Source organism: Phaseolus vulgaris, chromosome 1 (genome assembly GCF_000499845.2).
Source record: "Phaseolus vulgaris cultivar G19833 chromosome 1, P. vulgaris v2.0, whole genome shotgun sequence".
Lineage (NCBI taxonomy): Eukaryota > Viridiplantae > Streptophyta > Magnoliopsida > Fabales > Fabaceae > Phaseolus > Phaseolus vulgaris.
The window spans coordinates 25,907,673-25,932,514 of record NC_023759.2 but is presented as its reverse complement, the minus strand read 5'-3'; the positions used below and the strand labels follow the sequence as shown (position 1 = coordinate 25,932,514).

The 24,842-nt window shown below is 45.7% G+C and overlaps 3 protein-coding genes across 3 annotated transcripts; 1 reads left to right on the top strand and 2 right to left on the bottom strand.

The window, feature by feature from the left end:
- Window positions 1-1,970: 1,970 nt before the first annotated feature.
- Window positions 1,971-2,711, top strand: LOC137815772 (uncharacterized). The gene is made up of 2 exons (XM_068618885.1): window positions 1,971-2,198; window positions 2,262-2,711. The coding sequence occupies exons 1-2, from the start codon at window positions 1,971-1,973 to the stop codon at window positions 2,709-2,711; spliced, it is 678 nt and encodes a 225-aa protein (XP_068474986.1).
- A 9,188-nt stretch (window positions 2,712-11,899) lies between these two features.
- LOC137815771 (uncharacterized) lies at window positions 11,900-12,890 on the bottom strand. The gene is made up of 2 exons (XM_068618884.1): window positions 12,603-12,890; window positions 11,900-12,181 (listed from the first exon to the last, which is right to left on the bottom strand). Exons 1-2 carry the CDS (start codon window positions 12,888-12,890, stop codon window positions 11,900-11,902), a joined length of 570 nt encoding a protein of 189 aa, XP_068474985.1.
- A 34-nt stretch (window positions 12,891-12,924) lies between these two features.
- LOC137815770 (uncharacterized) lies at window positions 12,925-14,379 on the bottom strand. Its single transcript, XM_068618883.1, has one exon. The coding sequence runs from the start codon at window positions 14,377-14,379 to the stop codon at window positions 12,925-12,927; it is 1,455 nt and encodes a 484-aa protein (XP_068474984.1).
- Between the last annotated feature and the right edge of the window lie 10,463 nt (window positions 14,380-24,842).

Sequence of the window (24,842 nt, the reverse complement as noted above, 5' to 3'; positions counted from 1 at the left end):
CGTTCGTTTTTCATCCTTCATTCACCATTAAGTCGACCTTTGCAACCTTCGCTCACCTTTCTTTTCCTCTTTCCTTTGCAGTTCCTGCGATGGCTCGAACAAAGACCACCGCGAATCCTCCTCCCTCGTCGCGAAACCCACCATCTCAAGCTCACAACCCATCGCGAGCACCTGGTGCTCCCTCTTCTCAGGCTGAGAGGCCTGCAACCTCTCACCCCAACCCCGCTCAGGCTACTCCACCAGTCGCTGGAGGAGCCTCCATCGCCTCTCCAGACTACAAGAAGCTATACCCCTGGGCCACCTCAACTTTGTTGAAGGAAACTTCCTCAGTAAACTCTGCTGTGGCAGTGCTTCGATTGAAGAAAGGGGACGAGCCCAACCTTTCGTTCCACAAGGAGCACGATGACAAACTGACGGTGCTGCCTTGCCCCCCCGATGTGCCAGTCTGCGCAGATGACAAAGGGAACAACGGCGAATTGTTCTGCTTTGTGTACACCACCCTATTTAAGAAGGTGAAACTTAGGTTCCCCCTTACCCGTTTCGAACGGGAACTACTGACCGAGCTCGACATCGCCACCGCCCAGCTCCATCCCAACAGCTGGGCATTCATGCGGGCGTTTCAAATTGTGTGCGCACATTTGGGACTACTGGCCTCGGTAGATGTCTTCCTCTTCCTGTTCGAGGCCAAGAACCCTGGAGACCGTCTTTGGGTAAGCCTGAATGGAATTGCTGGGAGGTCGATCCTCTCTATCTTCCAGCAATCTTACAAGGATTGGAAAGGTAAATTTGTCCAAGTGCGCCAGAATGATCGGGACACTTCGCTGCTCGACGGCTTTCCCTTGTACTGGGTAAACAAGGGTAAAGACTCCAAGGGAAGCTTTAGAAAGCCAAGAAGCCCCGACAACATGGGCGATCTGGATAAGGACCTGTGCCTCTTCTGGAAGAGCGTGGCAGACGCCAACATCACCTTTCTCACCTCTGCGATCATCTCCTTCGAGTTCTTCGAGGGCCAACTCGAGGCTCGCATAGGTTAGTACTTACCTCAACATTATCGTTTTCGCCCCGTGCTGCATCTCTGTTATTTATTACTGGGCGTCCTGTTTGTTGAGCACTAGACTTGGTCTCTATTGCCTGCACCATCTGTTTGCCTTATTTGCACATTTACTCATGTGTTTTATCTTTGTCTTTGAGCTCACCTGTATTCTTTGCACTACGCAGATCTCATGCTGGGTAAAGCCAAGTTAGCTGAATTGAGGGCGCTCGCCTGAGCCCACGGGTTGGCGTCGGGCTCCCAAACTGTGCCCAACTCAGTGGTGGAGATCGCCGCTGCTCAGGGCAGATCGCCCCCTCAAGGCCCAGCTCCTTCAGAAGCCTTGCCCGCCCAACAACGCAAAAAACTCATCCTAAGGAAGCCAAAGAGGAAAACTCCTCAGGTGGTCCATGAGGATGAAGAAGAAGACGATGAGGCAACTGAAGATGGCCTCATCACCAAAAGAAGAAGGGTGGCACCTTCTTCACCACCTGCTCCACCTCCTCTTCCAACACCAACACCGTCTTCACCACCAGCTCCCATTCCAACACCACCTTCTCCCCCAACTGCAACTCCGCCAGTTCAAGCAGTACCTTTGGCGGCTGCATTTCCCGCGGTTGAGGCTACTGAGCCCAACTTCATGGAGAACCCTCCGAGCGCCTCCACGCCATTCATATCCGCTGGAGAGGGTCCTCCTTCAACTGCCTCAATCGCCGAAGCCGCACCAGGGGGGGATGAAGGTGCTCACAACTCGCCAATCATCATCACTAAGTCCCCCTCGTCACCACCACGCCAAGAAGCTCCAACCCAACAACCAATCCAAGAGGGCGGTGGTGAGAGCCAGCACCAGGCTCCTTCAGCGCCTCCACAAACAGCGGTTGCAAACCTACCCCTTGCGGTTAAGGGAATCTGGGAACCTTTCACAGCCAAACTCAGGATGATGGCAGAGGACCTCCCCTCCATCATATCAAAAGCTGTGGAGAGTTCCAGCAAGAAACTTCAGGACAACATCTCCGTGCTCCAAGAGGAGAATCGCGTAATAAGGATCGAGGCGGAGAAGTTGTCTTGCAACCTTATGTTGGCAGAGATCGACCATTCGAGAGTGGAGGACGCCATGAGCACGGAGCTGAGGGTGGCGCGCAAGGAGGCCACCGATCTACGCCATAGGGTGCACCTCTTAGCTCAAGAGAAAATTGAGCTGGAGAGCAAGCTGGTCCCATACCGTCTCAAGGTGGCTAGCCTGGAGGCGTCGATCAAAGCAGACGCAGCCAAGGTAGAAAACCTTGAGAAGAGGTCAGTAGATCGAGAGGTCCTCTTGGGCAAAGTTGAAAAAGAGAGAGATGACACCTTGGCTAAGCTCGCCGAGGCCACAAAGGAGAATGAAAGGATCGCCGCAGAGCTGGCCCAGGCGCAGGCGGAGAACAAGAAGGTTACTGAAGACCTCCTTCAAGCTCGTGAGACAACTGAAGAACTAAAGAAACGAGCTGATGAGTTGGAACAGCAGACCGAGGGGCTCAAAAAGCAAACTGAAGAGCTCGAGCTGAGCTTCGCCCAAATCCTCGCTGCTGGGTTTGACGCCGCCCTAGAGCAATTTGCCTGCCAGTACCCTGATTTGGACCTCTCCATGGTGTCGCTAAACAATGAAGTGGTGGATGGGAAGATCGTTCCTTCTGAAGATTAGTTGCTTCCCTCCATCGCTTATTCCTCTGTTCTTTTCTTGCACAACTTACTTGTAATAATTTTTCCCTCTTTGGTACATGTATTTTGAATTGATACCACTGTATTATGAAGTTTTCTGCTTCTTTATACAATTTCTCTGTCAACTTTATTTCTTCTTGTATAAACCGCTTAAACGAAATTGACTTAGCAACTTTGCGAGCGCAACTGTTTGCTAACTGCTTCAAACTATCAACTTTCGGACGATATCATTCCAATAACTTGTGAACTTTAAGGCAGTCGAGCTTCAGCGTAAAACTTATTTGCTAAACAGCACGTTTTTTAACTCAACTGATAGTTTAAGGCATAGCTCACCCGATCTGCTCCATTGAAACGGGCCTTAACTCTTGCCATCGCTTGAATTTCTTCTGATCGCCAAAGAGTCTTGGTGATACCAGCTTCCTCTTGCCTTCATAACTCGGCCATTGTTCCCTCATCTGGGGGGTAGAGACGCCTTTCGGATCCTTCTCTACCTTCCCTGACTTTCAGAACAGCGAGCCGGATAGCTAAGTGTTCTCTTCGAACCTACCTTAGCTATCCTTTAAACTTCTTCCACCCTCCACACCATACCTGAACTCGTTCAAGACGAGAACGATTTTATCTTGCCTGAACTCGCTCGACGGCGAGAAGGTCTTTAACTCGCCTGAACTCGCTCATCGGCGAGAAGGTCTTTAACTCGCCTAAACTCGCTCATCGGCGAGAAGGTCTTTACTCGTGCCTCTACATTGCCCCAGGGGCTACATCTTCTCTCCCCTGGAAACACTGAGGACTTTTTACTGGTGCCTCTACATTGCCCCAGAGGCTACATCTTCTCTCCCCTGGAAGCACTGAGGACTTTTTACTGGTGCCTCTACATTGCCCCAGAGGCTACATCTTCTCTCCCCTGGAAGCACTGAGGACTTTTTACTCTTTCTCGCCTCAGGACGCGCGAGGGCGTTGAGGTCTTTTAAACATTGCTGGTGCCTCCGATCGCCGAAAGACGATGAGGACTTTAAACTTTAACTGATGCCGCCAATCGCCGAAAAACGATGGGGACTTAGAAACTTTTTAGAAAGCATGCGACATAACATCAAAACTCACCTTAAATCACTTTTGGGTGACAAGGTCCTTCTTTTTTCCAAAACTCTTGCAATAACAACAAGCATGCAATCTAAAACACTTTAAACTTCGAAAACTCCTCTTTATTGGGTGGCCTCATTAAAAACCCTCCTTGGGGAAAAAAGAGTGCCCCCTTTTAACTGTTTTAACAGAAAGCTTGCAAACTCTTCGTGTTTGTTTTTACTTACAAAGCTTTTAACTGTAATATAACTTGAGGTGCGTGGCGTTCCAGGTGTGAGGTATCGCCCCTCCTTCCAACGTTTCTAAGCGGTAGGTGCCGTTCCCGAACGCCTCGGTTATCCTGAATGGTCCCGTCCACTTAGGCGACAACTTGTTCTCCATCTCGTATTGGTGGGCCTTCCTCATCACCAGGTCGCCTTCTTTAAACTGCCTTGGCATCACCCTTGAGTTATACCTTCGTTCAATCCTTCTTTTCACCGCCTCAGCCTTCACTCTCGCCTCCTCCCTGACCTCATCCAGCAAATCCAGATTCAGCCTCCTTTCCTCATTCGAGCCTTCCGCTACAAAGTTCTGGAATCTCGGCGAGCTCTCTTGGATTTCCACTGGAATCATTGCGTCGCATCCATAGACCAGGCTAAACGGGGTCTCATGGGTTCTTGACTGCTCGATGGTGTGGTACGCCCAAACTATACGGGGTACCTCCTCAGCCCAACTTCCTTTGGCTTTCTCTAGCCTTCTCTTCAAACCTCTCAGCAATACCTGATTGGCTGACTCTACTTGGCCATTCGTCTGAGGATGCTCGACGGATGCAAATACTTGCTGAATTCCCACCCCTTCGCACAGCTTCTTCACCAGGTGACATGCAAACTGAGTTCCGTTATCTGACACCAGGCGCTTGGGCACACCAAATCGGCACACGATGTTCTTCCACACAAAGCTCTCAATCTTGTGCGCGGTGATCTGGGCCACTGGTTCTGCTTCGATCCACTTGGTGAAATATTCAATTGCCACCACCAGGTACTTCATCTGCCTGATCGCCAATGGAAAAGGTCCCATAATGTCCATCCCCCATGTATGAAACGGCCAAGGGCTGTAAATCGACTTCAACTCCTCGGGAGGCGCCTTATGCCAATCGGCATGCTGCTGACATTGCTTGCAACACTGTGCATACTTCTTGCAGTCTTCTCTCATTGTAGGCCAATAGTAACCTGCACGGAGGGTCCTTGCGGCCAGAGCTCGACCCCCGACGTGGCTTCCACATATCCCTTCATGGAGCTCGGCCATGATTCTTGTACATTTCTCTCCGTGCACATATTCCAGGAGTGGGTGTGTGAACCCAAACCTATACAATTCGCCGTCAATCATTGTGAACTTGCTAGAATTCTTCTTTATCTTCCTAGCCTCCGTCGGATCTAACGGGAGAAGGCCATCCGCTAGGCATCGCTTGTACTGTGTTACCCAGGTGTCTGGCTCATGGGCAGCGCAGACCTGCGCCACGTTTACCTTCTCCTCCCGACACACCCTTATTCTCAGCGATCTCAAGGTCTCCTGGGTCAAAGACCTGTGACTCCTCGCCGCTTTCTCCGTTGATTTGCTTATCTGAAGAACCAGGTGATCTGCCACAAATGCTCTGGGTGTCTTCAGAGTTTCTTGGATCACCGTCCTCTGCCTACCCCCCTTGCCTGAACTGGCGAGTTTAGCTAGCAAGTCAGCTCGGGCATTCTGCTCTCTGGGCACATGCACCACTTCAAAGGAGGCAAAGGAACTCTTCAACTCCTGTACATGCTCCAGGTAAGCCGCCATTTGTGGATCTTTAGCCTGGAACTCGCCTGTTACTTGTCCCGTGACTAATAGCGAGTCGCTCTTAGCCATTAGCACCCTAGCTCTCATCTCCTTGGCCAGAAAGATTCCGGCGATCAGCGCCTCATACTCTGCTTGGTTGTTGCTGGCCTTGAAGGCAAACCTCAGGGACTGCTCAATCAGCACACCGTTGGGCCCTTCCAAGATGACTCCAGCACCGCTGCCCTGCTGGTTCGACGATCCGTCCACCGAAAGCACCCAACGAAAGTCATCCCCCTCAACTCGTGTGGCTTCTAACGAGAGCTCGACCACGAAATCTACGAAAATCTGCCCCTTAATCGGACCTCGGGGCTCATACCTGATGTCGAACTCCGACAGTTCCACCGCCCACTTCACCATCCTCCCAGCTACATCGGGCTTCTTCAGGACCTTCTGGATGGGCAAGTCGGTCATCACCAGTATTGTGAAGTTGTGGAAATAGTGGCGTAACCTTCTCGCCGAAAAAACCACTGCCAGTGCAGCTTTCTCCAAGGCCTGATATCTCATCTCGGGGCCCTGCAACACCTTACTGACAAAATAAATAGGCTTTTGGGCCTGATCTTGGTCTTGGGCGAGCACCGCACTCACCGCCCTCTCAGTCACAGCAAAATACAACCTGAGAGGGGTCCCCATCAGCGGTTTGCACAAAATCGGCGGGCTCGCCAGGTACTCTTTAAGCTTGACGAAGGCTTCTTCACACTCCTTCGTCCAGGCAAATTTGTTGTTTCGCCTTAAACACTGAAAATACGGATGGCCCTTCTCCCTGTTGGCTGACACAAAACGAGACAGGGCGGCCATCCGTCCTGTAAGTTGCTGCACTTCCTTCACGGTAACCGGGCTCCTCATCGCCAAGATGGCAGCACACTTATCAGGATTGGCTTCTATCCCCCTTTCAGTCAAGAGAAATCCCAAGAACTTTCCCGCCTCCACGCCAAAGATGCACTTCTCGGGATTCAGCTTTAACCTGAACTTGGCGATCGTAGAGAACAACTCCTCCAAGTCCGCAACGTGCTTGCTCTTCTCTGGCGAGGTCACGACCATGTCATCCACGTAGGCTTGCACATTCCTTCCCAGCATTGGTGCAAGTACCCGATCCATCAACCTCTGGTACGTGGCCCCGACGTTCTTCAGACCAAAAGGCATCACCTTGTAGCAGTAGCACGATCTCTCGGTCATGAAGGCGGTCTTCTCTTCATCCATGGGATGCATCTTTATCTGGTTGTACCCCGAGAAGGCATCCAGGAAACTCAGCAACTTACACCCTGCAGCACTGTCAACCAGGGCGTCTATGCTTGGCAAAGGATACGAATCCTTTGGGCAAGCCTTGTTCAGATCAGTGAAATCGACGCACATGCGCCATTTGCCATTGCTCTTCTTCACCAGCACGACATTTGCTAGCCACTCAGGGTATTGGACCTCCCTGATATGGCCTGCAGCGAGGAGCTTCTGGGTTTCATCCCTGATCGCCTGCCTTCTCTCCTCGTTGAATTTCCTTCTTCTCTATCGCACTGGTCTGACCTGGTTGTCCATTGCGAGATGATGGCACAAGAAGTCGGGGTCAATCCCCGGCATGTCTGAAGCAGACCATGCGAAAGCATCCAGATGCCGCTCTATCACCTTCGCAATCTGGTCTTGGAGCTCAGCCTCCAAGGATCTTCCCAACTTGAAGACCTTTCCCCCGATCTCCCTTTCGAGCCATTCCTCGACGGGTTTTGGTCTAGCTTCCCTGGCGATCACCGCCCTGGCGATTCCCAACTCCCTCGCTTTCTCAGGGCGGTTCCTCGCCTCTTCTTCCTGCTCGGCGTTCTCTCCCTCAGCCTCAACATCCATCATGGCGACGTCTTCCCCGGCGGCCACCTCCATCGCTGCACCAACAACCCGCCACTCTGTTGGCTTGGGCTTCACACCGGGAGGCGGCGTCGTTGTGATGTAACTCACTGACCTCTTGTTCTTCAGGCTATTCTCATAGCACTTATTCGCTTCTTTCTGGTCAGATTTGATGGTGATCACCACCCCTTCCATCGATGGCAACTTCACCTTCATGTGCCTGGTCGAAGGCACAGCTCCTATTCTGTTGAGTGTTGGTCTTCCCAACAGAATGTTGTATGCTGAGGGAGCGTTCACGACAAGGTACTTGATTTTCTCCGTTCTTGAGCCCGCCTCATCCGTGAAGGTAGTTCTCAACTCTATATACCCCATGACCTCCACCTGATCGCCAACGAAACCATACAAACACCCTCCATAGGGCCTTAGCTGGTTGAGGGGCAACTGCAACTGTGTGAAAGTCGGCCAGAACATCACATCTGCCGAGCTTCCTTGGTCCACCAATACTCTGTGGACCTTCCTTCCCGCCGTAACAAGCGAGATGACTATTGGATCGTTGAGGCACAACGTCCCTGAGATCTTCCCTTGTGAACGTGATGTCCACGTCTGGTGAGTGGTCCTCGAACATGTCCACTGTCATCACAGACCTTGCATACTTCTTCCTCTATGACACAGTGCATCCCCCACCCGAGAAACCTCCTGCAATGGTGTGGATTTCTCCGTGAGTAGGCATCTCGTGCTGCTGAGCCTCACCACCTGCTGGCTGGGAGCTCGACGCACCCCCCGTCCTTCTATCCAGCAAGTAATCGTTTAGGAACCCGCTCTTGACCAGGTCGTCGAGCTGGTATCCTAAGGCCAAACACGAGCCCACGTTGTGGCCAAAGCCCTGGTGGAATTCGCACCAGGCGTCTGGCTTTGGCTCCAGCACCTTGTCGCCCACCTTCTCTGGCGCCTTCAGCCTGGCTGCTATATTGGGAATGGCGATCAGGTCCGCCAACCCCATGACAAACTTATGCTTCGGCGGGCGATTGTACTCCCGACGTGCTAGTTGAGGGCGCCCCGGGTCCCTGCCCTTGTTCTTCCTTGGATCATAAGGATGGCGAGTCCTCTGATCCCTCTTAGCCGCCGCTGTCTCCAGCACCCTCTGTGGCTGGATCCTGGTCTGGGCACGTGGCCTAGCGGGGGCCACGCTTCCCCTCTTCTCGGCGACCTCACTTTCGTCGGCGATGTGGGCCACCGCAAGTCGCCTAACCTCAGCAAACGTGGCGGGGTGAGCCCTAATCAACGCCTCGCAGAAGGGTCCCGGCAACACGCCCTTCTTGAATGCGTAGACCAACATCTCTTCGTCCTTGGCCGGCGAGCGGACCATCTGCGCCCCAAAACGTTTCAAGTAGTCCCTGAGGGACTCTCCCTGGTATTGCCTTATGTCGAACAGATCATAAGACACCCTAGGCGGCGCCTTGTTCACTATGTACTGCTCGACGAAGATCTTCGAAAACTGTTGAAAATTGGTTATGTGACCTGTAGGCAGGCTCACAAACCACTCCAGCGCCGTCCCCTGGAGTGTGCTCACAAACATCTTGCAATACACAGCATCCGATCCTCCTGACAACATCATCTGTGTGTGAAACGTGGTGAGATGTGCCTCAGGATCCTCCACGCCGGTAAAAACGGCTTTCACAGGTACTACACTCGCAGGGATAGGCGTGTCCGTAATCGCCTGAGCGAAAGGCATGGGGAAAACGCGAGGCGACGTTGACGGCGCGACCTCTTCAGCGACTAGGCGCCCCCGCTGCTCCTGGAGAGCTTGGCGCAATTCCTCAGTGACTCTGCTAAGCTCTTCATTCCTGGCCTGAGAGGCGACCAGGTCCTCGTGCATTTTTTCCTGCTCTATGCGCGAGGCTTCCACATTCGCCTGCAGCGAACGCATGATTTCCACCATTTGCGCCATAGTCATGGCGCCTTCAGCAGCAACGGGCGCAACTGGACTTGAACGGTTGCTTCTCATCTTTCTCATGAAAACTTGACAGATCACAAAGAGCGATGAACAACACCTTCTTCAGCGACGATTGATTCAGCGATCAATCGGTCAGAGCTTCGCAAAACTCTGAAGAACTTCAAGAACACAACCTTAACAGCAAACCTTCGCAGAAACTCATGACTCCACCACAAACCACCGTTTCGTCCACGAAAATCCAAACGAGCGGCGAAACTTAGATCTCACCGATTAAAACTTGCGCGAGCAGCAAAAAACCTCACCTCACCGAACAAGAACTCAAACGAACGGTGGAAAACACGAAACTACCGAACAAAGCTTAGATGAACGGCGAAAAATGGTTGCACCAGCATACAACCACACAGAAACTGCAGAAACTTCCAAGAACTCACGTTGTGGATGGGAAACAGGTTTTACACGGCCCCACGGTGGGCGCCTGATGATCCTGCCTGTTGACCAAGACGCTGGAGCCTTGCCTCGTCAAATCTAGATCGACTTCTGCGCCGTGTTAGCCTCCGTCCTTCGCCGCGATCCACCTCAAGAACCTGCAAAAGACAGAACGGCGCTGCCGCGGCCGATCACGCTCCGACGCCCAAGTCAGCGACTGAACCACCAATTACTAAGAGAAAACTCAAGAACTCTAAGGAACCGTGCAAAATTCTCTCTCAGCGTACTCAAAACTCGCAAGCGTAAAGAAGTAAATCTAAACGTGCGTACCTCAGAAGTTCGTTAGAATCTCTTATATACCTGTGCACTTTCTCTCTCCTGAAAGTTACACATCTGGACACGTGGCTCGCATCCAGCTGTACACGTGTCACCATCTGGAGCCTCCTTGACTTGGGGGCCACTTCTTACTCTTCAGGCTTTTTGGCTAAGTTACTTATGCATGACACAACTCAGTGCATAGTTGCCTTGGAGCGTGATCTCTTCTGGGTGGCGAGTTCGGGTGCCTTCGTACACACCTTCCCTGTGGTCTCGCCGGCCGCCTTCGTGATCTACTTTAATTGCTTCACCGTGTATGTTCAGGTAAGCTGTCTCCCGAGCTCATCCTCTGGCCAGCTAGGAAATAACTATCCGACTTCATCTTCGGCGATGTCCTTGTTTCGGCGATCTCTAATCACTTGGTCGCCTGGGTTCATATCTGGCGACTTCATCTCAAACCCGGTGACCGCCGGCTTACGTATACTAGAGATCGGAGCACGCCAACTTAATAACTGGCGACTACACGAGCCTCCCGACTTCCTTCCCTTCTGCCAGCCAGGTGTCCCCTTCAACACGCCTATATAATAGCTCGATGCCACGTCATCACTTCCGACTACCAAGGCGGTACACTAAGGATGATTAGTTGTTTATATTTTAAAAGAACTAATGCAATGTGTTGCTATATACTTGTATAAATATTTGTAATTATTACATTTCTTTACTTCATTATGAGTATTTGTTCCCGCCGGTTGACCGGGATTGTCTTTGCGCGTGGCTTGTCCTCGCGAGCTAGGACACCTTTGTTTTGCTCCGTCTATGAGTACCTGAAAATAAGTGAACAAAGGGGCGCCCTCGCGGCCGTTTGTACTCCGACGATCAAGTCAGCTAGCGAGAAACATCAAAGACTGTACTGAAGGACTAAAACTGTGTAACTAGAACGGGGTTGCCCCAATTGCCTTGTGCTCACTGTGAGTGCGCCGCGAAAGCAACTAGGGCAAGCAACTAGGGTTTTGTGCCCTGTGTAATTGTGTGAATTTAGGTTAAAATCTCGGTCCCCTTTCAAATGCCCCAAGGTCCCTTTTTTATACACCTCTAATCTTAAAAGCGCGTTAAAGCGCATTGAAAGCGTATAAAAACATTCCTTGGAACATTCGAATCTTAACTGAATTAACGCGTACCTTGACAAACTTTCCCTGAAACTTTTAATGAGCACGTGGGTATTGCCACGTGCCCTTTTGACTTGATCGTTTATTCTGCGCAGAGGGTCCCACAGCGCCGCCACCCAACTTAGGGTTACTTCATCATGTGAGCCCTCTTTTCTGCGAAGTGCTTCTGTTACGTGAGTTGACTTTTTGGGTGCCACCCTCGCACCCTAATCACTGATTGCTTGCCCTGGGAGTGTATCTACCTTTCTCTCGTACCACACACGTGGTTCTCCCCTGGTCGTGGCCCTCTCATGGGTCGTATCTACACCAGGGTTTTCCAGCGGTGGCGTGGGTACTTCACGAGTCAAGTTTTTCCACTATTGGCACTAGAACTTATGGCCTTGAAGCCACCTTTCTTTGTTACTGTTCTGAACTGTCAAGGCCCAAAGCCTCCTTGGGACGCCCTTTCTTGGGCGATGCCTTCCTTGGGCAATGCCTCAGCTTGGCGATGACTCAAGTGGTCAATATGTTGACTTTCTTCCCTGGGTCATTCGAGGGGTCCCACCATGTGTTGACTCTGACCTTTGGTCAACGCCCGGGGACTGGACGGCACACAACGTTTGCTAGCCACTCAGGGTATTGTATCTCCCTGATGTGTCCGGCGTTGAGCAGCTTCTGTGTTTCCTCCTTCACCACGAGGCGTCGCTCTTCGTTGAACTTCCTCCTTCTTTGTCTCACAGGGTGAACCTTTGCGTCCATGGTGAGATGGTGGCACAAAAAATCCGGGTCAATACCCGGCATATCCGCCGCCGTCCACGCGAAAGCGTCTAGGTGGCGTGAGATTACCGCAATTACCTCTTCTTGTTCTCCCTGGCTCAGTAAGCGTCCTAATTTGAACACCTTGCCCCCTATTTGTCTTTCTACTATGTTATCTTCTGGTCGGGGTCGTTCATTCTTTACATTCTCTGCGAGAGGTGCGTTTGTGGAGTCCTCTTTCATAGGCGTCGCCCCAACGGATGCATCGGGCATCACCTCCTCTGGCTCTCTTCCTGCGGGCAAAGCCTCTCCATGTGTTCCTTCCCTCGGTGTTTCTTCCTTCCGTAGGCATCGCCCCTAAGGTGGCTTCGACCGACGTGGACTTCGCGGGCGTCGCCTCTCCCAACGGTTCTACCTCCATTTGTGAATTCGAAACGAATGGTCGCTCAATCACCATGACCACGCCTCTCTTTGTTTTTAGGCTATTCTCATAGCACTTACGGGCCTCTTCTTGATTTGACTTGATCACAATTACTTTGCCGCTAAGATCTGGTAGCTTCATCTTCATGTGGCGCGTGGAAGACACCGCCCTCAATCTGTTCAAAGCAGGTCTGCCTAACAAAATGTTGTAGGCTGAGTTGGCATTAACCACCAAGTATCGAATGTTCTCGGTGCGTGATGCTGCTCCATCAGTGAACGTCGTCCTCAGCTCCAAGTAGCCTCGTACCTCTACTGGATTATCCGTAAACCCATACAAGCATCCAGTATATGGTCTCAAAAGATCGGGGGACAACTGTAGCTTGTTGAAGGTTGACCAGAACATGACGTCTGCGGAACTGCCCTGGTCGACGAGGACCCTATGCACCTTCCTTTCTTGCCGTGACTACTGAAATGACCACTGGGTCATTGTCGTGTGGGACAACATCCCGCAGGTCAGCCCTTGTGAAAACCAGATCTGACTCCCATGGGTCGTCTGGAAATTCCTCTACAACCGTACTCACTGACCTCACATACTTCTTCCGTTGAGAGGCGGTGGACCCTCCTCCAGAAAAGCCGCCAGAGATGGTGTGTACTTCTCCATGAGTTGGGACTTCATGCGCTTGACCTTCTTCTGGCGTCGCCGGGACTGTGGTTGTGGTGGATCCAGCGAGGTAGTCTTTCAAGAAACCATTCTTCACAAGCTCATCCAACTGATAGCCCAGCGCCAAGCAGTTGTTAATATGGTGCCCAAACGCCTCGTGAAATTCGCACCATGCTTCCTTGTGAGGCCCCAGTATCTTGTCAGACTTCACTGGTGGCCTCAACCTGTCAGCTATGTTGGGCACAACGATGAGATCTTTGAGTTCTACCACAAAGTTGTGCCTTAGTGGTCTATTTCCCTCTCTCCTTCCTTCGGCTCGACCCTTTGGCTGGGCCCTCCTTGTCTCGTGGGTGCGCTTCCTATCTGGGTTTCTTCTCTCTGTGGCAGCTTCATGGACCCTAGCGAGTTGTGTGCGTATCTGCGCCCTTGGTCGTACAGGTGCAGCAGTCGTGCACTTCTCGTATGCCTCGCCCTCTGAAGCAATGTGCTCTACCGCCCGACGCCTCACTTTAGCAAAAGTTTTGGGACGACTGCGGTTGAGCGATTTGCTAAAAGATCCAGGACACACCCCCTTCCTGAATGCGTACACGATCATGGGCTCGTCGGTGGTACCCACCTTCACAACCTGTGCGCCGAAGCGGCTTATGTACTCCTTCAGCGTTTCCCCTTGGTATTGCTTCACGTTGAAAAGGTCATACGACACTGGGGCTGGGGCCCTGTTGGCTAAATACTGTTCTCTGAATAGTCGTGAGAGCTGTGCGAAGGACGTAATGTGACCCTCTGGGAGGCTGATGAACCAATCCATGGCCATCCCAGTCAAACTGCTCATAAAGATCTTGCATCTCACGACGTCAGAACCGCCAACTAGCATCATCTGTGTGTGGAACGCAGTGAGGTGCGCTTCAGGGTCCTCCATCCCTGTGAAGATTACCTTGGGCCTTGTGAACGTGTTAGGGATTACTGTCTCTAAGATTGCCTGTGAGAATGGCGTTGTGAATTCTCTAGGTGGGGTAGCAGTCTCAGGCTCGTCCATATCACGCCAACCACGGCGTAGTTCCTCGTTGGTACGGTGGAGCTCATCGTTTCTCGCCTGAGAAGCCGCGAGATCCGCCTGCATGCGCTCCTGCTCCGCTTTCGATGCTGCCATTGCTTCCTGCAGCCCCTGCACCATGCCCACCAACTGTTGCATGGTCATCTCCTCACTCCTAGAACGTGCAGGCCTCGTGTTCATGGCTTTTCTGGGAACCTTCTTGACTTAACTGGGCTTTGAGAACTGGAACTGAAAAACTTGTGTAGCGGGACTGATGTTTTATATCGTTCCCCACGGTGGGCGTCAAATGTTCACGCTGGTTGACCGAGATCGTCTTTGCGCGTGGCTTGTCCTCGCGAGCTAGGGCACCTTTGTTTTGCTCCGTCTGTGAGTACCTGAAAATAAGTGAACAAAGGGGCGCCCTCGCGGCTGTTTGTACTCCGAAGATCAAGTCAGCTAGCGAGAAACATCAAAGACTGTACTGAAAGACTAAAACTGTGTAACTAGAACGGGGTTGCCCCAATTTCCTTGTGCTCACTGTGAGTGCGCCGCGAAAGGAACTAGGGTTTTGTGCCCTGTGTAACTATGTGAATTTAGGTTAAAAACTCGGTCCCCTTTCAAATGCCCCAAGGTCCCCTTTTTATACACCTCTAATCTTAAAAGCGCGTTAAAGCGCATTGAAAGCGTATAAAAACATTCCTTGGAACATTCGAATCTTAACTGAATTAACGCGTACCTTGGCAAACTTTCCCTGAAACTTTTAATGAGCACGTGGGTATTGCCACGTGCCCTTTTGACTTGATCGTTTATTCTACGCAGAGGGTCCCACAGCGCCGCCACCCAACTTAGGGTTACTTCATCATGTGAGCCCTCTTTTCTGCGAAGTGCTTCTGTTACGTGAGTTGACTTTTTGGGTGCGACCCTCGCACCCTAATCACTGATTGCTTGCCCTGGGAGTGTATCTACCTTTCTCTCATACCACACACGTGGTTCTCCCCTGGTCGTGGCCCTCTCATGGGTCGTATCTACACCAGGGTTTTCCAGCGGTGGCGTGGGTACTTCACGAGTCAGGTTTTTCCCCTATTGGCACTAGAACTTATGGCCTTGAAGCCACCTTTCTTTGTTACTGTTCTGAACTGTCGAGGCCCGAAGCCTCCTTGGGACGCCCTTTCTTGGGCGATGCCTTCCTTGGGCGATGCCTCAGCTTGGCGATGACTCAAGTAGTCAATATGTTGACTTTCTTCCCTGTGTCCCTCGAGGGGTCTCACCATATGTTGACTCTGACCTTTGGTGACCTATAATGTTTCAAATTTAGAGATCTTGAGAAGGAATATTTTTTGGTACGTATCATGAGAAGGAATTTTTTTTTTGGTACGTATCATGAGAAGGAAGTTAACAAAATGATAAAAGGAATTCTCGAAGATCTTCTGGATTAATCTCATTTGCAGTACATCTTTGGTGACAGAAGAGACGAAAGTTTTCTATGAATATTTATTTTAAAAGATATTTGGATGTGTTCTACACTAATAAGGATCTTACATTTTCGAAGTCGATTACTTTATATGCATTTTATTGATAAATGAGTTAATTTATATGTTTTAATTTTAAGTTTAATTAAATTTGGTAATTATATCATAGATTTAGATATTTTATATTAAGTTTATGTTAAAGTTAAATTAAGTTGTTGGGCCTAAAACAAACAATAGAATATAATTCATTTTTTTTCACATCGCAATTACGATATTCAACTTTTCTTTGCTGTTTCATTTCCTAATTGCTTGTGATTTTCAGATTGGGACATTGTTTGCATGATTCTTATCCTTCAACCGATTGTAATATGGTATCAGAGTTCCTTGAATGCAGAGCTTTGTTGTGCTTCTCTGAATTTCTTTTCTCTTCTTGATGTTCTTGCTATTGCTTTCTGTTTTCTTGCACAAATCTTGACTATTTTTTTTTGCAAACAATGCCTGACGAAAATCCCACATTGACCTCTCCATCAGAACAACCAATGTGCAGTTATCTGTATCTACATCCTAGCGAGAATCCTGCTGCCTCACTAGTCTCTCCTGTTCTCGACTCAATTAAATATAATTCATGGAGTCAATCCTTCATCACAACACTCAGTACCAAGAACAAATTAGAATTTATTCTTGGTTCTCACCCATGCCCACAAAAGGACGTCCCCACCTTCTCGGTTTGGTCACATTGTAACAATATGGTTGTCTCCTGGTTAGTTCACTTCGTCTCTATACCTATTAGGAAAAGTGTTATTTGGATGAATGTGGCTCTTGATATCTAGAACGATTTAAAAATTAGATATTTACAAGGAAACTTATCTCGTATTTCTAATTTACAACTTGAGGGTGCTTCTTTAAACCAGGATGATTTGTCTGCTACCAAATACTTTACAATATTACGCGTTATTTGGGATGAATTAGAAAATTTCAAACCTAATACTGTTTGTTTTTGCAAAGTTGGTTTTCTCACTGCTGATGCCAAAACTTCAAAATTTTCTTCTACTAGAAAAATATGTACCTTTTGTAATTGCACTGGTGCTGTTGAAACCTGTTACAAGAAACACGATTTCCCTCTTGGCTACAAGTTTACTAACAGACCACCTCAGGTTCATAATATGGTTACCACTAATGATATTTCTCTTGAGCCTCTTTCTAAAGATCAAGACACCAAAGATATTCATCTAACCTCTCAGCAATGTCAATTTCTAACTGACATATTGCGTTAACAAAATCTTGGAGATCCTACTCCTCAAGCCCAAATAAACCAAGTTGGCACCTTCTCTGCAGATGTGATCACTACCACTGAACAATCTTCAACGGGTAAGTATCTCTCCTCTTTATCTACTATTAAAGATTCTTGGATTATTGATTCTGGTGCCACTGTTCAAGTATGCCACAACCTAGCTACTTTCATTACTTGCACTAAAATTAAACCTGCTCTAATCAATTTACCAAATAGTCAAACTGTTTATGCTACATATTCTACTTTATTTCAATTTTCTGCAAAATTTTATCTCTCTTATGTGTTATATGTGCCTCAGTTTCAGTTAAATTTGATATCTGCTTCTACTAGTACAAAATATGAATTCTACGACTTTCTATAAAGACGGTTCGTAAAGAATAATCGTTATAACAGAGACGGTGGCATTTTTGTAGTTTTCGGCAAAATTTTAGTGTTTTTAACTACGATTCCCACCTAAACCATCGTTATATGTGTTTTCGGTGTTTTTAACGACGATTCCTTGCTGAACCGTGATTATATATGGCTTCTGGAGCGCTTTTTTTCGTGCAGGTCCCTTCATTCTCACTCTCTCCACTCACTTCATCTTTTTCCTCTCACTCCTTTCACCTTCACCTTCACCTCCCTCACTCTCACTTATCTTCTCTGTTCACCTTCATTGCACATCCGACCGCACCACTAGCCCTTAAACCCACCAACCCTACGTCGCATCAGACGCTGCTTCGGCAACTGTCCTCAAACCCGCCACCCCCTTGCGCTCACACCGCACGACGAACCCTAAGGTTATGCCGCCTGGCTCCCTTCCTCCTGCAGCTACGTGCTACCACCGAAGGAGAACCTTGCTCCCAATTCTATTTCGTTTTACCACCGCTCATCTGTGCATATTTTTCCCATTAGGTTAGGGTTTTAATACTCTTTACCGTTTTTAATAAATTTGTGAATACTAGTTGTTGGTTGTTTCTGAGTCTGGGGTGTTTGACCTTTGGCAATTTTGATTTAGAAAGTTTTGAATTTCATAGCATTGATGTTGAGAATGTGTGCCAACCCTTCACCTTCGCACGCCCACACACCGCCAAGACCTTCACTATAGAAGGTTAGTATTTTTAGGGTTTATGATTTTAAATTTTTTAATAAATATTTTAATGTTTATGTTGATTAGTTCATAGTAATGTAATAGGCATAAAATGCGTCTTGAGAAATAAGATGGACAAACAAGGTAAGGTATCATCACTAAAAACAAAGCAAGGTGTTTGGTTTGCATGATTGAGGCAGGCAAGCAATATTATAAATTCATTAAAAATAGGTAGAAATTGATTTTGATCCAAATTTTTTTTGTGGGAACTTGATTTAGTGTATATTTGATGGAGGAGTCCTCGAATTGAAGAGAATAGTGATAGATTTGGAGTTGCCAAAAATTAGCGTGACAAAACTTCAAACGGTCATTACTTTTAATAGAGAAGTCAGATGGAGACACGTAAAAAATGAAAGTTGTTTGAAATGAAATTGGTCCCACCAAAATTTCATCATTTACTATTATTTTTTTAGTTTTTAGTATTCTTTAGGTATTTTCAGGTTTTAGTTCTCATACTTACACTTATCAGAAAATTCTGAAATTTTCCATGATGTTTTCTAGTATAAATTAGAGATTTATCAAATCATTACAATTACATTACATTCACAAATTTACTCATACATTACATAATGTTATGTGTGTGTTCTAACATGAAATCTTATCATATCAGTGTTTATTCTGGATATAATATGGGGGGAGAAGTGCAAGTGCAAATGCAAAGAAACTCACTTGGATGTACCTTAAGGTAACCATGTATAACACTTTAGAATGACATAAAACTTTTTCATATATTTAGAGAAATTTTTTTGTAGACTTTCATATTTAAATTATGATATTACATGTATTATTGTTCTGCAAATTTGATATTTTATGTAGGATTAAAGTAAATATATAATAATAAAAACTTTTTTTAAAAAAATTTACACTTATAGCGACGGTTCCCTATTAGAACCATCTTTAAAAAAACATTTATAACGACGATTCTAGTGTATAAGTGTATTTTTTTTCAAAAAAATTATTGTTATTTGGCATAACAACGACGGTTCTAGAACCGTCGTTAATGTGGTTTTATAACGGCGATTCTAGAACCTTCTATAAACAACTTATTTATAACAATAATGACGGTTCGGGAACCATCTTTATATGTCATTTTTAATTGTCGTTAATGAGCTTTTTTGTACTAGTGTTCAAAACTCTCACTACAACTTAGATGCACTTTAACTTTCACTTTAGTTAAAACATTTAAAGCTCAGTCAAAGCAAAAACCACTTTTCTGTTTTGGTACCAAAATAAACAATCGGTTGTTTCCTCGAATCAATCGGTTGTTTTGGTTTTAACAGCTCAACCATTTGAAAAACAGTTTTCAATCTTTTCTAAAAACACCTAAGTATAAAACAATCGATTGTTTTGACAAAACAATCGGTTGTTTTGACAAAACAATCGATTGTTTTTCACTTAGTTTGAAAAACACTTTTCTTTTAAAAAGATTGAGAATGCCTATGCTTTGGATTCGATCAAGGGTGAATTACAAAACTCAAACTACCCCATATCCTATCTAAGACAACTCAGCAACAACAAGCACAACCCTTCAACATCCTTCAAAGGGTTTTGGATTCTTCAAAGCTTGAACACCACTTGGTTTAACAATCTCCCCCTATTTGATGAAGACAAATCCCTGGTGCTTGTGTTTGACTTGATTGAATCTGAAGCAGTACCTCCAAAAATAGCATATCTACCATACAATGCTTCTTACAGCAGCAGGTTAGTTTTTCACACACTTAAAACATAAAACCTGATAAACAATCGGTTGTTTACTCGAAACAATCAGTTGTTTTTATCAGCAGCAGCAGAAAACAGTTTTATATCAGAGATTTTAACAGAATTAAACAGTTTCAGATAAGGATACACAAGACCAATTAATTCTCCCCCTATTTGTCTTCACAAATAGACTTTAACAGTAACGACACAAATTTAGGAGAGATTATTAAGATCAAGAATACCTAACTCATTTCTTAGGAAGAAAAACCTCTCTTTTGGTAGTGGTTTCGTGAAGATGTCAGCTAGTTGCAGTTTGGTCTCCACAAACTTCACTTCACAGTTCCCATTGTTTACATGATCCCTGATGAAATGATGTCTTATCTCAATATGTTTGGTCCTTGAGTGCTGAATTTGATTTTTGGTAAGATTGATGGCACTTGTGTTATCACACATCAAAGGGACTTTGCTGATCTTTAATCCAAAGTCTGAAAGTTGTTGTTTGAGCCATAGAATCTGTGCACAACAGGTTCTAGTAGCTATATACTCAGCCTCAACAGTAGAGAGAGCAACACATGCTTGCTTTTTGCTATGCCATGAGATTAGGCTTGAGCCAAGAAGGTGGCAAGTGCCACTTGTGCTCTTCCTATCTAGCTTGCAACCTGCAAAGCCAGAATCTGAATAACCAGTTAAATGAATTGGAGAGTGAGAAGGATACCATAACCCAACAGTTGATGTTCCTTTTAGATATTTCAGAATTTTTTTTGCAGCTTTGAAGTGTGACTCTTTAGGATTTGCTTGATATCTAGCACAAAGGCACACGAAAAACATGATGTCCGGCCTACTAGCCGTTAGATATAGCAACGAGCCAATCAATCCTCTGTATTTAGTTTGATCTACACTCTTTCCAGCAGAATCAACATCCATGTAGCAGCTTGATGGCATTGGAGTGCTTGCTTCTTTGCAGCTTTCCATTTCAAATTTCTTGAGAATCTCCTTGTAATACTTTGATTGACATAGAAAGATTTCATCCTTTGTTTGCTTAACCTGCAATCCAAGAAAGAAAGACAATTCTCCCATCATAGACATTTCAAACTCACCTTTCATTGCAACCACAAATTCTTCATACAACCTATCTTATGTAGCACCAAAGGTGATGTCATCAACATAGATTTGTACAAGAATTATTTCTGAATTTGACTTTTTGATGAAGAGAGTCTTGTCCACCATTCCCCTTTCATAACCATGTGATAGCAGAAAGTTGCTAAGCCTCTCATACCACCGCCTTGGAGCTTGCTTCAGTCCATACAAAGCTTTCTTCAACTTGAAGACATGGTTGGGATGCTTATGATCTTCAAAACCCGGTGGTTGATCCACATACACTTCCTCATTGATGTAGCCATTCAAGAAAACACTCTTGACATCCATTTGGAAGAGATTGAAACCACTCATACAAGCAAAAGCTAGCAGCAGCCTTACAGCCTCCAACCTAGCAACAGGGGCAAAGGTTTCACCATAATGAATGCCCTCCTCTTGATTGTAGTCTTTGGCAATTAACCTTGCTTTGTTCCTTGTGATCACATCATCTTCATCTAACTTGTTTCTGAAGACCCACTTCAAACCTATAATGTTCATCTCATCTGTTCTAGGGACAAGAAACCATACCTCATTCCTTGCAAATTGATTCAGCTCTTCATGCATAGCTTCAATCCATTTGTCATCCTTGAGAGCTTCATCAATTGACTTTGGTTCAATTTGAGATACGAAAATTGTGTGCTCGCAGAAGTTTGAGATGAAGCTACATGTGGAGACACCCTCCTTTATCTGCCCTATGATGTTTTCCACTGACAGATCTCTAGGAATCCTACACTCTTTGGGCAACTCACTTTGTTGCAGAATTTCAATCGGTTGTTTCTGCGAATCAACCAGTTGTTTTTCTGCACAGATTTCCAGCTTCTCCAAACTGATGCTCTGTTCATCCTCTTCAGCTCTGGTCTTCAGGATTTGGATGTTTCTGTGATCTACCTCATCAAAGACAACGTGAACTGATTCTTCTACAGTCATCAACCTCTTATTATAGATTCTATATGCATGACTTGTGAGAGAATACCTTATGAAGATGCCAAGATCCGTTTTCTCATCAAACTTCCCCAAGTTTTCCTTTCCATTGTTGAGAACGAAACAACTGCAGCCAAAAACTCTGAGATGGTTGATGTTAGGCTTCCTTCCATTGAAGAGTTCATATGGAGTTTTCTTCAAAATGGGCCTAATAAGCACTTTATTCATCACATAACAAGAAGTGCTCACTGCATCCGCCCAAAAGTACTTAGGAAGAGATGATTCACTAAGCATTGTCCTTGCTAGCTCTTCAAGAGACCTGTTCTTCCTCTCTACCACACCATTCTGCTGTGAAGTTCTTGGAGCTGAGAAGTTGTGCAGAATCCCCATTTTCTCACAGAACTTGTTGAACTTCTCATTTTGGAATTCTCCTCCATGATCACTTCTAATAGAGCCTATGTTGCAGTTCTTTGTATTTTGTAACCTTCTTGCTAACTTCTTGAATGCAGAAAAGGCATCACTCTACCTACATTACCTCTTTTGTGTTGGGTAGACAGATTTCACATGTGTTTGACTTGAACATCACTTGATATCCCTTGTCACATAGTTGGCTAATGCTCAACAAATTGTGCTTTAGACCTTCTACATAGAGCACATCATGGATGATCAAGATGTCTTTGTCTCCTATGGATCCTCTCCCAAAAATCCTTCCTTTATTGTTGTCCCCATAGGTGACATGCCCTTCTTGCTTAAAGGAGATGTTTAGGAACTTTGATTTGTCCCCTGTCATGTGCTTGGAGCATCCACTGTCCAAGTACCATTGTTGCTTGTTCTCCTCCAAGATTTCCTACAAAAAAGATTTTCAAGTACAAAGATTTGGTCCCCTTATGAATGTGGGTCCATTTTGTTTATATTCATCAATTGAATCTTTATTGCACTTAAGAATCCACTTCATAAAGCCTATAGGAACATCAGATTTTCTGATTTTATAGAACCTCACAGAATGACCTCTTTTCATGCAATAGAAGCATGAAACAATCGGTTGTTTCGATGGTCCAATCGGTTGTTTTTCTGGCATTTTCGAAAATGATTTTGAAAATCTATCTTGTTTGTTTTGTGGATTAAAACTCAATCCAGCTTTTCCAAAAGCACAGTTTTGAGATGCTAAGACACTCTCAAAGTTGGATTGACCTTTAGAAAGCTTATCCACAGTTTTAACAAGATAGTGAACCTTATTTTCAAGATTTTTGCAATTTTCACAAGCAAGAGTATTACACTTGCAAGAGGAGTCTCTGTAAATGATTTCAAGGTTTTCAAAATTTGTTTTTGAATTTTCTAATTCATCTTCCAGTGATCTTACTCTGTTTTCAAGCCAGCTATTCTTTTCTTTTAACCAATTGTTCAAGAGGGCCAATCAGTTGGCTTCTTCATGCGTTTCTTGAAAGGCTTAAGGTAATTGACCATAATTTTCAGAGTTTGAGGAGTTAGATGAACTTACACTACTTGAGTCATCCTCCTTTCTGGCCATGAAGCAGAGATTGAGGCTTTTCTTGTTTTGCCTTCTTTTCCTTCTTTCTTGACTATTTGACTTTGCCTCATTTGGTTCATTGTTTCCATGAGCAGCATTGAGTGTTTCCCACATCTCTTTAGCAGTTTTGCATTTTGATATCCTGAAAAACTCATTAGTATCTAGTGCAGAAGCTATTATGTTTTGAGCAGTGCAATCAAGCTTGGCCATTTTACATTCATCATTGGTCCATTGAGATAAAGGTTTTGCAATGAAAGAACCATTCTTTTTAAACTTTGGAATGTAAGGACCATTCTCAATTGAATCCCAAATTCCTTGATCAATAGATTCCACAAAGATTTTCATTTTGGCTTCCCAATATTTGTAATTTAATCCACAGAATAAAGGTGGTTTGTAGATTGAAGCACCTTCCTCAAAGATTGTTTTCCAGCCATAAAATTTTTTTTTGGATCAACTTGAATAACTTTCAAGAACCAAGTTCTTGATGCCAATTGTTAGAATATTTGGCTTTAAACTAGAGGGGGGGAGGGGGGGGGGGGGGGGGGGGGGGGGGGAGGGTGAATGGTTTAAAGAGGGATTTCGAAAAATTTTAAGCCTTGAGTCAAATTTCTTCGAGAATCTCTTGATAAAGAATTCATTTTTTCAAAACACAAAGCTAAAAGCACAACACCAACAAAACAATCGGTTATTTATACCAGTTTACAAATATCAAAACTGAATTTAAAGAGTTAAGGGATAGAGAAAATGCACATAGAGATTTATACTGGTTCACTCTAAATTCAGAGCTACATCCAGTCTTCTCATAAACCATTGAGGAACTCCACTAAGCAATCAAACCTAGATCACTTACACCACAACCAAGAAAGTGACCTTGATCCCCTCAAGACACACACTTCTCTTGGCCAACACACCAACACTAAGAATGCTGATCTTGATCCTCTCAAGAACACACAACACTTCTCAACTAACACACAAAGATACTTGTTCAACAAAATACAAGGATTACACTTGTTACAGAAGCAAATCTGAAATCAATACAAGCCGAAATCCTATCTCACACACTTTGATCAATCTCAATCTCTAAGCAATCTCAACTCTTTGAAAAACTCGAAAACTTGTGTTAATTGTTATTACTCAAATCTATTTTTCTGAATATATTCAAAGATATTGTTTGTTATCAAATCTTAACAAACTTATTCATTGCATTTAAAAGATTGGTCAAAGCATTAAAGACTGAAGCATAATCAGTTAAAACATTTAAAGCTCAGTCAAAGCAAAAACCACTTTTCTGTTATGGTACCAAAACAAACAATCGGTTGTTTCCTCGAATCAATCGGTTGTTTTGGTTTTAACAGCTCAACCATTTGAAAAACAGTTTTCAATCTTTTCTAAAAACACCTAAGTATAAAACAATCGGTTGTTTTGACAAAACAATCGGTTGTTTTTCACTTAGTTTGAAAAACACTTTTCTTTTAAAAAGATTGAGAATACCTA